Source organism: Branchiostoma lanceolatum, chromosome 13, assembly GCF_035083965.1.
Source record: "Branchiostoma lanceolatum isolate klBraLanc5 chromosome 13, klBraLanc5.hap2, whole genome shotgun sequence".
Lineage (NCBI taxonomy): Eukaryota > Metazoa > Chordata > Leptocardii > Amphioxiformes > Branchiostomatidae > Branchiostoma > Branchiostoma lanceolatum.
In genome coordinates this window covers 12,202,477-12,214,365 of record NC_089734.1, presented here as the reverse complement: position 1 = coordinate 12,214,365, position 11,889 = coordinate 12,202,477, and the positions used below count along the sequence as shown (strand labels likewise).

Here is an 11,889-nt window from a genome sequence, read left to right as displayed (position 1 = left end):
CGAGGCGCGTAGGGATATTAAGACACCATGCCGGCGTTAACTGCCTGTGCTTCATTCATTCTGACCGGCATTCGAGCTGCAGGAGTCCGTAAAATTCCCTCAAATTTCTTAAAAGTACCTTTCCGAACAACTTCTCTTTCGTACCGGCTACTTTGTGACGACGTGATGTCTCGTTCTTTTGACCGTGGAGACAGGAGAGGGTAAGCTATGCGAGGATTTTGTATTTTTCCACCGGGCGACCACGCCGGGTGCCACCATCATGACTTGGCTTATGCAACAATGGTTCGACATTTCCTGTCGACTTCTCCCTCAAATTTCTCTAAAACTCGTGGACTAAAACCTACGTTTTATTGTTCAGTGGGTTCCTTAGGATGTTTGAAGAACATTTTGTGGGGAATTCTGACGGAAAATGTTGAGAAATCGAGGGAAATCTTGAGTCCTTTTGTGAGGGATCCTGTGACGCCATATTAGAGAAATCCAGGCGCGGCCGGTTTCCTTTCCTGGTATGCCGTGTGACGTCACCACATTTCTTAAATTCTGTCAAAAAATGACATTTTGGCGTTTTCTAGCCACATCTACCTTTTATTAATGAAATTACGGCTTTTATTGTATTATTTGTAACTTCCAGTGTTAAAGAAATCGTCCGTTTTCGAGTAAGAAAGGGGAAAATGTCTGAAAGGGATCTTCTTTTCAAACAAAGAAGGTACCACAAAGAACGCATCACCTTTCAGTCAGTGTCTGTGCTGAAATTACTTTGAATTGACAAAAACTTACGGAAGTTTAAAAATTTTTTGCCCATTTTATGATGTAACACTTGGTAAACTGCCTATATATGTATCTTTATGGGTAAAGAATTGAGTAGAAGTTTAAATAATTTTGAACCAGACACATCAACCTTGGCATGTTGAGTGTTGTCCCAGAAATTGGGTTGACCTGTCTACATACTGTTTTATGGCTTCTACTGTAAATTCATTTACCTTTGCGGTGGTTATAGCTCATGTTTGGACTCTTATGAGGGTAAAGGAGGTTTTTAATGTGGTATGAATTATTTGGCTGAAACTACTCAGTTGTAAAGTAGTCTCTGTCTCATACAAGGGAGGCAATATTTGTGGAGTCACCACGAAAACCACAAAATTAAAACCACTTCGAAAATTTTGAGATTTACAGTAGTTTAGATTACGCCTTCAATTTGTTTCAAAATACAAGAGAATGTATTTTAACTGACCGAAACGTTTAACATGTATTATATCATTACGCCATTTACGGTCATATATTCTTGTGATTATAGTTTTCAGAATAGAATAGACTAGTTTAGTACCCATTGTATTGATTGCATTGTCATTCTTGCCATACATTGTGCCATGTACAATTGTTGAGCAATAAAGTTCATTCAAAGTTCATTCGTTCATTCATTCATTCATTTTGTATAGGGCTGTTTCAAGACTGAAAATTTGAGGAAAATACGTCCTTGGCCATGCATAACAATTAAAGTAGGGTAGATTTATTTTCAAACTATGCACCGTCGTCTTCCCAAACAAATTATATTCTGTAAGGTACTCTTAGACGGCCACACTTTTCAGATGGACTGGTGGTAAATTTAGATTTTATTTCAAATTTATGTATTTGTACTTATCCTTTCTTTTGATACCCAGATATGGCGGTGGTGGCGGCGGCGGATATGGTGGCCGCGGGGGTGACCGTGGTGGCCGCGGAGGTTATGGCGGCGGCGGTGGTGGTGGCTTCGGGGGTGCCAGGAATGGCTGGAAGGACTCTCAACCAGGAGAGAGGCTCCGCAAACCCAAGTGGGACCTCTCTAAACTGGTGCCCTTCGAGAAGCAGTTCTACCAGGAGCATCCCAATATCACCAACACTCCAATGGTAAGTCTTTGCTTTGTGGAAAAGTCTAAGCATTTTGTACATATGTCATCATGTATGTTGTTTGTAGTCTAGTGCAGATTGTTTGTAGTCTTTCCTATGATAATGCAAAGGATTTGTTTTCTTGCCATGTACTTGTTTTGTTAATCAACTTAGCATAGTCATCTACAGACAAAACATTGTATCACCACCATAATGTTATGTGAACTCTAAGCTACCTGGCATGCTTGTCTTCCATTTAGACTTCTATTTTAGTTAGTACATGAAACATAAAATTTCACCTTTTATTTCCCCATCAGGCACAGGTTGAGCAGTACCGCGCGGAAAGAGAAGTCACCGTCCAAGGCCGCGAAGTCCCAAAACCCGTCATGGAGTTCCACTATGCCTCCTTTCCAGGTACCATTTTATTTCTGTTGGTTAAAATCATTAAAAAAAGCCAATCTTTTATACCTGTTTGGAAAAATAGACTTGACAACTACAATGGACCTTACATGGATAAGTTACATAAACCTTGTAACAAAGAAACATCAAATGTGTATGATTTGTGTCCTCTCAAGTAAGTTTTCGTTTGTTTTTCTTGTTGCAGATTATGTAATGGAGGAGGTTAGGAACGCTAACTTCGAGAGACCGACGCCCATCCAGGCCCAGGGGTGGCCAGTCGCTCTGCAAGGTCGCGATATCGTGGGCATCGCACAGACAGGCTCAGGGAAAACTCTCGCAGTAAGTTAGCTCGCTTTGCTCTTTAAAGGGCTCATTTTCTAAGGAAAAAACTTAACCATTTGACTCTTATGCAACATCTTCTAAGGAAAAATCCTTACCATTTGACTCAATCATCGTCTAAGCAATTTGACTTGTTGTCATCTTCTAAGGAAAAATCCTAACCATTTGACTCATCTTCTAAGGAAAAATCCTAACCATTTGACTCATCTTGTAAGAAAGTCCCAACTGTTTGACTCTTAGTCATCATCCTCTAAGAAAAAATGCTAACTGTTTTGCTTTTAAAAAGACTAAGAAGAATAGACCTTTGGTGTTTTTAAATTTGATCATCCTTTTTTCAGTATATGTTGCCAGCCATCGTTCACATCAACCACCAACCTTACCTGGAGCGTGGGGATGGGCCAATCGTGAGTACTGTTACTTCTTTCTTAAGCATCTGTCTACCAATCAAAACAGATGTAGCTTTGTTTTAAATGTTAATGAGTGATTATAATGCATGTATATCTTTTTTAATGTGGGAATGTTGCTTTTGCTCTTATGTAGAGTGGTTGCATGTAGATTTGTAATTTGTACTTGTTGTCCTTTCATGTGAGTGTTGTGTTAACCTCTGTTAATCTAGTCAAGGTGCATGAGATGTAAGATTTATTCAAATGACTGGATTGTTAAAATGTTAAGTCCTATAATTTTCATGTAGTGTACACTTGTGTGGTAGAGTTTTCTTTACAAGACCAGGCAGTATTTGGCATCAATTGTTAGTATTCACAAAAGCCAGTTTGGAAAGTGCTTAGAATGGACAAGTCCAGACATGTTCTGCAAGTAAGATTTTAAAAACAGTGAAAAAAAAAGAAAGGCCTGGTCTATACCATAGAAAACAGTATGATGGATCATAGCTATATTCAGGGTTGTCTCCAGGACCCATCCTTCTGTCCCAGGACAAAAATTTCACCTTATGTCCAAAAGAACCAACCTCATGACATGAAATTGATGAAAATGCATTTTCATAAGCTTAACAAGAAATGAGTGGGACAGGAAAAGAAAGCTGGAGACAGCCCTGGCTATGTTAAATCTGTAAGCCCAGATTATAGCTGTCTTGATCTGTAACCCAGATTATAGCTGTGTTAATCTGTCGCACAGTGTGTTGTGCTCTGCCCGACACGCGAGCTGGCCCAACAAGTCCAGGAGGTCGCCGTCCAGTTTGGGCGCTCCTCTCGCATCAAGAACACGTGCGTGTACGGAGGTGCGCCGAAAGGCCCCCAACTCCGTGACCTGGAACGGGGTAAGCACTGCTCTCGCCTGGATGCTGTGCTTCTCTTCTTACCTCTTGGGTTTTCTCTCTTATTTAATTCTTCCAGTGCTTGGTTCTAACGCCGACCCGGGAATTAGCGCAACAGGTCCAGCAGGAGGCTTCTAAGTTTGGCAGAAGTTCCCGGATAAAAAACACTTGTGTGTTTGGTGGTTCTCCTAAAGGACCACAGATTCGAGATCTTGAGAGGGGTGAGTAGGGTGCCATTAAAATTTCACACCAGTCTTCCATGGCACCCGGCTGTAACGCTGCGAGCAGATCATTGGAACGATATTTGGTTATAGTCTAGGATTTGTCAAGTAACTTATGTTAATGACTGCACATGTAAAAAATGGAACTTTCGCATCCTGTAAGCAACACCTTGTGTTTTGCAAACTTTTGGCACAATTTTCATATGTCCCTTCCCCAAAAGCATTCCTTATTCATTTGTCAAATTTGTTGAACTTGAATCAAAATGCACAAGCAGAGAAGAAAAAAAGCTCTTAAACTTAACACCCACAGATTTAATACATAGCTGACTGAAACCCTGTCTTGACTGTTTTCCTCAGGCGTGGAAGTCTGCATTGCGACTCCGGGCCGCCTGATCGACTTCTTGGAAGCGGGAAAGACGAACATGCGCCGCTGTACCTACCTGGTTCTTGACGAGGCCGACCGCATGCTGGACATGGGCTTCGAACCCCAGATCAGGAAGATCATCGAACAGATCAGGGTAAGAAATGACACTGAGTGGACAACAAATAAATTGACAAAGCATACAAGTCTGAAAAGGAGTTCGAAGACCTCATACCTCCATGAAATATGTAGCATTATCGACACAAGTCTAACATTCCTGCCATGCAGTAGATTGCCCAAAATCGACCTTGACTTTTACGTCCTTAACATCTACCAACATACCAAATATCATCTCAATCCATCCAGAGGTTCTTTGGCTATTGCTCCTGGTACGCGAACACAATCGCTCAAAACTATACCTTCATTTTCATGTAGTAAATGTTGGAAAACCATTGCCAAGGTGACCCATGTTTAACATCCTCTGCTGTCCCTCCCCCAGCCTGACCGTCAGACCCTGATGTACAGCGCCACCTGGCCTAAGGAGGTCCGTCAGCTGGCTGAGGAGTTCCTGAAGGAGTACACACAGATCAACATCGGCGCCCTGCAGCTCTCGGCCAACCACAACATCCTGCAGATCGTCGACGTGGTGCAGGAACACGAGAAGGACAACAAGTAAGTCAAGTTTTTGAGTTTATTTGGATCCACAATTAGCCTAACAATATACATTGCAGCTTCTCTTCCTGTGGTCCTTACCAACAAACATAACTGCACAAAACTACATGACACAGGAACACAACATATACAGAATATACAACGTGCACAATGTCTAATGACTTAAGTCTAAAGTTTACTATCCAGTGCTCAATGCAATAGAACATTAATTCCTTTCTTAACAATTGTTGTTTCGGGAACACTAGAAGGATCACAAGTTATGCTGTCCATTGTTAAATAATCAAGCTCTATATTCTTACAGATTGTAAACATTCCTTCTTTAAATAAAGTTTCATCTGCCTTTTCAGGTTGAGTCGTCTGCTAGAAGAAATCATGGGCGAGAAGGAGAACAAGACCATCATCTTTGTCGAGACCAAACGCAGAGTGGACGACCTGACACGCCGCATGCGCAGAGATGGGTAGGTATCTTTAGTCTTTCGAGAATGCAAGTTCTCATGGCCAACATGTTGAAGTTTTTTAAAGAGTAATTTGACAGAACCTCTGTATGTATTTCAGTGTATTAATTCTTGTCACAATGTTTTCACTCCTTAGATATAGGCGTGTCGAGTTTCAAGGTGCTTTCCAAAGTTTTGACTGGTGATATATATGTGAAAGTGGGACTAACGTTGAAGTTATACTAAGTGAAATGATTTTTTGTTCCTCAGCTGGCCTGCAATGTGTATTCACGGAGACAAGTCCCAGCCTGAGAGAGATTGGGTGCTGAACCGTAAGTATTATACACTCTCCTCTTGCAAACTGAAAAATAACAAAAAGATCAGATCAGAGCATATATAGCAAAGGAAAAATAACATCAAGATCAGTTGTATTGAAAATTCCATTTTCCTCTTCAGATATACTGTGTGATACCTCAAACAAAGCTTCTACATAAACAAGAAAGCTTTTATTAATGTTTCCAATAGGATTAGTAACTTTTGGGCCAATGAGCACTAAAAAATCATGCATTAGAAAGCATTATTCTGTGATGTAGAATCATTTGTAATCATTGAACTCTCTTGTTCACAGAATTCCGGTCCGGGAAGGCCCCCATCCTAGTAGCCACCGATGTTGCATCCCGTGGTCTAGGTCTGTAGCACATTTCTTTCTCTTACCTCTTACGTTCTCTCTGATTGTCTTCTGTAACGTACTTGATTTAAAGTTTGTCTTGTGTTGTCTAAGTTTGTCTTGAGACAGGTCACTTACGATTTGGAAAGTCATTTCGAAAAATTTGTAGATGTTTCATGTACTGTTTCCCTTACTTATGTTTTTAAGTGCTAGTATCTTTCCAAATTTTTAAGTGACCTTATTTCCTCACTTTTTGGTGAAGTTGTCGGCACTGGTCTGAAGTTTCTTTGAGCATGCAAAGGGGCTGATTTGAAAATACGCTTGCCTTAAGTTTACCTTCTACCCATCTAGAGAAGAACGTTTTGGGAACTTTTGGAGAACGATTTTGGGGACGGATTTGACTCACATTTGGCTTTCTCTTGAGTTCCCACTCTGTAGATGGCGGGAGGAATGCCCGGCATGACTACATCTTGGTTACCGAGAGGAGGGGAGTGAGCCGTTTACGTGGACTCCAATGTGCAATGTAGGGAACGCTGCAGTCCTGCCACACATGCTGCTATCTTAGCTTCTAGAAAAGAGTCAGGCACAATGATAAGGGGGAAAGTTGTAAGGAAATTCCTGTTCATTGTGAGAATGTCAGTGTTATATAAGGAGGTTCAAATCAATATGGGCAAAATTGACACATTGATTCCTAAATTTGAATCCAAGTCTGTTTGAAATTTTAATCCCTAATTTTTTACACTAGGGTGGGAATAATTACAGATAAGATGGTTAACGAAAGGGCAGTTTTCTTTGAATCTTCAATATGATTTTTAAGTTTATTTTTCAAGGATTGGACTATCAACACCAACATGTGAATTTTGTAAAGTTTCCCTGAATGAAGATTCTATCCTTGGCTAACACACACAGACAAACCATAAGTTATTTTCTGTGGAAAGATGATTTCAAATTCTTTATGTATCCAAGAAAAGTGATTCAGTATCTGTAATGTAATAGGGGTGGGGTTAAAGCTCTTGAGTTTCTCCAGAAAAGAGACTCAGCCAAGGACTGCAGTGAAAAGTTAGTGCTAGGCAGGCCACATTTGGAGCAAAAGCAGCAACTGTTCTCCCTCCCTCACCACTGCGATCTGGAGTCATGTCGGATCCTCCTGGCTAGAAGGGGACGTTCAGAAGCCCCCAAACGAAACGCGAAATGACGACGGCGAACGCGTCGTCACGTCTCGGAGTGAAGGTGGCTCCTGGCACTGTGTACTTGACTCCTCGTGACTGTTGCGCCGGACGCTTGTTCTGAGTCAAGTGGTCCCGTCGCGACATGAAGGACGCAAAAGAAGGTACCGCAAGACAAGGAGCCTACCTCCACGATAGGCCGCGTTTTCATGTCTCAGACCAAAGTGCCTTCGCGAATCCCGCCACAGGAGCGAGGTGTTTGCTCTCCTGACGATACCAACCCAGCACATCCGGCTGGGAATTTCTCGTTTCAATCCAAAAGTTTAAAAGATGGCCAGGAAGTGGTTCAGCCTTACCCTGGGCCCTTCTTGCGGAAGCCGTGTGTTCGAATATGGAGAGTTCATCCACCTAGTTCTGTTGGCTGTGGCTAACCTTCCCGTCTTTTCAGCTATGCATGTGGGCAAGGTAAGTACAACTACATGGAGTACCCAAAGTAGAGAAGCCTTTCTGAAATTATGTTTGGAACTATCAAATCAGGTGTTTATTCGGTCACATGGGTTTCTGGCATGCTGTGTGGAATTGAGTAGTTTCGTGCGATTCTATATGGTTTGGATAACTTGAGTTTCTAAATTTGGCACCAGATTTCTTTCTTGAGAAGTTGGCAATGTCGTGTTCAAATAATTAATGGAAATGCAATTGTGAGGAAGTTTGGATGATATCAGCTTGCAGTGACCGCAGGAATGGCTCTACAGATGGGTACCCAATGTGCGGCGTCAGGCTGGCATGGTTTATTTACGGGGTCTCGTCTCTATCTATCCACCGTTACGGTGTGCTTGCCGAAAACACACATGTAACGCTACAGATGTGTCAGACATCAAGTTTGTCATAAACTTTGACTACCCCAACTCGGCCGAGGACTACGTCCACCGCATCGGACGGACAGCCCGGAGCGACCGCACGGGAACGGCGTACACCTTCTTCACACCCAGCAACATGAAGCAGACCAAGGACTTGGTTTCCGTTCTACAAGAGGCTCAGCAGCAGGTCAACCCCCGACTGCTCGAGATGGTTCAGGCTGCCAGGAACAGCTTCGGAGGAGGCAGAGGAGGTGGGTCTCTCACTTTGAGTCTGTGTTCATGGAATACAGTCAAATCTGAACAAGTGACCACTGCTGCATAAGGACTATCTGGCCATTGTGACCACTTTTTGGTGGTCACTAAACAAATTTTTCCCATTTGACACAAGTATTAAGGATCCAACTTAAAGTGTCCACCTGTATAGACCAGGTTTGATCAGTCCCCTGAGTGGTCTTTGACAGTTCTACTGTATCTCATGACAACATGATTGTTATGTGATATGTTGATTTGTGATGATAAATTTACAGCATAGTTCAATGCCTAAATGAAGAAGTAATTTTTTTATCTAAACCAATGTTTTTGACTCAGCTTTTAAACCTCCTTTTATCTTTTGTTACCTTTGATTTTTTTAATCTTGACTCAGAAAATAGCTTGTCACTTTTTTAATGCTTCAGTGGCACCCATTCTTATATTTCTTAACTTGTAGGTAAAGAAAGTGTTATACTTAAAGCTTTGCTGACTGTCATTTGGCTATGGAGGTGAGCCGGGAGAGCTTTATAATTTCTGTCATGTTATCTTACCTCTGGCTTTCATGTCTCCTCTCACAGGTAACAGACGGTGGCGGTATTAGAGAATTCCCGTTCTCAATGCCTTGCGATGTTTCTCATTGCAGATCGCCGACGGTACCGACCCACCGGGGGACGGGACGACCGTGGGGGGAGGGATTTCCAAAGCAACAGGGGGGACCGTGGAAGTGGATGGGGTAGCAAGGGGGGTGGGGGTAGCTCCCGAGGGGGGATGGGGGGAGGAAACCGCTCCGGCGGGTTCAGCCAGGGGGGTAACAGTGGGAGGACTGGTAGCCAGTTTGGCGGTGCCGCAGGCGGCCAGAAGGGGAGTTTCGGCGCTTCCACTCAGCAGTTCGGCGCGATGCCGACCATGAACGATGGCGGCGTGCCTTCCCTGATGAGCCAAGTTGTGCAGCCTTTCCAGAACATGAGCAACACTACCGGCTACACAGGCTACCAGTACCAGTAGAGCTCACTCATGGACATTCCTGTGAACAATTCCCAGCAATAATGTACAAGATATCTCGTGCTCAGTGGTGTTTTACCTTGTAGGAAATACAATGTATGTAGGCATGTTCTCAAGGAAACCACCATGTGAAGCTTGTACAGTTAAAGAGATATTTTAGGAGATAAAGTCAGTGCCAGATCTTCTCCCGGGAAAACGAAGTTAGCCAGAAAGGAAGCAAAGACATTACATCTTGGATGGAAACTCCTGTAGCTAAGAATGCTGGACAGACTAAAGTGTAAACAAAGTTTATGGCATGTGGGGATAAAGTAAGTGTTTGGGATTTAATGTTTTGTTCTTGATGTTTTTTAGCGCTGTAAGCACCCACAATATTGGTGTCTGTTTTTCGAAAGAAGTGTAATTAAGAAGGTTGTTATCTCAAGACTGAATCGGTAATATACATTAAAGAGACCTTCTGTACAGTGATTCGTAGTTACATGTTGCATTTCTATAATATGGGACCATTGTTGTGACATTCACGCAACACCAACGTCGGGTCATTTAAGACTTAAGCCAACTTTTTATTTATTTCATCTTTTACTAAACTTGGAGTAAGTGGAGACGTCCTTAAGTTATTCTGTAGGAGAACTTTTGTGCTGATTAAACAGCTTACGCACAACTCCAACTCTGTTGTATGTGATTATTGCACACGAGTGTATCGTGTCCAAGCTCTCTGTAGACCTCTGCATGTAACTAGATTCTAGTAATTCTAAGAGTGAGCTCCATTCCCTATAATTGAATGATGTACATTCATGCTCTATCAGGCTAAGCACAGGCATGCAGATACAGAAGTCATAGTTCATGTACTAAATGTACTAAAAGTTTCTGAACTGTCAACAAAAACCCCAACTGCCTTTGAAAATTAATTGATATTTGTATGAATGACTGCTGACATGATGGATTTAAGGGTTAGGCCCCTGTTTGTCACAGACAACTTTTAAGCTGTTTTTATAGGGCTCTCTGTACAAGGTACCAGTAAAAACACCTAAAAGACATACAAAACAAGCTGCTTGGTGGAGCATATGGCGGCGCTCATCTCCGATACGCAGCCCTTGGGCCACACAACTTGGTGCAGCTCTAAAGCAAGGGGGTAGTCTGTGTGTTCAACTTCCATACTTTTTCCCAAATCATGAGTAGCCTGGGTGCCATCCTATTTCTACCGGGGCTCGTACACTCGCTACCCTTAGAGCCCTGGTAGAAATAGGATGGCACCCAGGCTTCTCATGATTTGGGAAAAAGTATGGAAATTGAACACATGGACTTAGGGTAGCGAGTGTAGGAGCCCCGGTAGAAATAGGATGGCACCCAGGCTTAATCATGAGTACTAAGGGGAGAAATGAGCATGTACCATTTTTTAAGTCTTTGGTATGACCCAGCCAGGGATCAAACTCATGGCCTACCGTTTGCATGGTGAACACTATACCCACTAGGCCATTGCACCAGCCATCTGCTTGCAGGCTAGGATTTTGAATTCAAAGGCATAAGACCCACACAAGCACACACACACCAGACATTGTATACTACTTGTAGATTGCCTCATTGACAGCTTTCCTATCTGTTTTATTTTAACTGTATTTGCCTACAATCTTTCATAAAACAAATCATATCCAGCTCTAGCATGCCCCTGAGTAGTTCAGAGACTGATAGTACAAATGTATTGATCAAATCGAACACAACCACTCACATAATAAGAAATATGAAAATTCACATAATTTGCTTATGTAGGAATACATAACGTTACATGCTGTGCTGCTACAAGTAGTGAAAGGTTTTGATTGCAAGTATGTGAAGTGTACTGTAGTATGTTTGGAAGTGATGCCCTTTTTTAATTTCGTTTTAACATATTCACAAGTTTTCTGCAACCTCTCATACATATCAATCCCGAATTGACGAATACATTGGTTGAAGCACACACTTAATACATTTTATGTACAACATATTGAGCATTTTTCAGACCATCCTTTGTGGTCAATCGTCACATAATTGCTGTACTACACATTCTGGTGCCCCAATTGTCCTTTTTCCCCTTTTAGGATATGATTGCCTTTCTGCATATATTACATGCACATACTACATTTTCTGCAATATTACATACACATTACATTTTCTGCAGATATTACATGTGCATATGTACCAGCCTTTATGGACAGGTGCATGTATATAACGTTACAGGTTTTAGAGAAAAGATTCACATGTTTTTTCTTGTAAAAGTTTATCCTCTGTTGTATGTGGTTTTAGTGCATGAATGGTTTATCAGTTTTTTGGAATATGATTATCTATCTTATAACATAGATAAGCATATTTTTAGTCTGTATAACGCAAACTCCAGCTGTCCGGGGGTTTCTCTCCCCTCCCC

General features: G+C 42.0%; 2 protein-coding genes across 4 annotated transcripts in view; both read left to right on the top strand.

Moving 5' to 3' along the window:
* The window catches only part of LOC136446687 (zinc finger protein 93-like), an 89,168-nt gene that overhangs the window by 37,765 nt on the left and 39,514 nt on the right, over positions 1–11,889 (top strand). The gene's annotated exons all lie outside the window — the stretch shown is intronic.
* LOC136446685 (probable ATP-dependent RNA helicase DDX17) lies at positions 3–10,158 on the top strand. 3 transcript variants are annotated; one of them, XM_066445153.1, is made up of 13 exons: positions 3–200; positions 1,653–1,878; positions 2,175–2,271; positions 2,462–2,595; positions 2,934–2,999; positions 3,727–3,868; positions 4,444–4,604; positions 4,947–5,119; positions 5,467–5,577; positions 5,824–5,885; positions 6,182–6,241; positions 8,249–8,494; positions 9,136–10,158. In XM_066445153.1, the coding sequence occupies exons 1-13, from the start codon at positions 28–30 to the stop codon at positions 9,495–9,497; spliced, it is 2,013 nt and encodes a 670-aa protein (XP_066301250.1). In that variant the 5' UTR covers positions 3–27; the 3' UTR covers positions 9,498–10,158. The 3 variants fall into 3 exon arrangements, with proteins under 3 accessions (XP_066301250.1, XP_066301249.1, XP_066301252.1); XM_066445152.1 differs by lacking the exon at positions 3,727–3,868 and adding an exon at positions 3,945–4,086 and having other exon boundaries at positions 8–200; XM_066445155.1 differs by lacking the exon at positions 3,727–3,868 and adding an exon at positions 3,945–4,086 and having other exon boundaries at positions 10–200; positions 9,071–9,337.

Coding starts and splice junctions, on each gene's coding strand:
- LOC136446685 (XM_066445153.1), top strand. CDS start 28: ATGCCGGCGTTAACTGCCTGTGCTTCATTCATTCTGACCGGCATTCGA. Junction 201..1,652: donor GACCGTGGAGACAGGAGAGG/GTAAGCTATGCG, acceptor TTTGATACCCAG/ATATGGCGGTGGTGGCGGCG. Junction 2,596..2,933: donor GCTCAGGGAAAACTCTCGCA/GTAAGTTAGCTC, acceptor TCCTTTTTTCAG/TATATGTTGCCAGCCATCGT.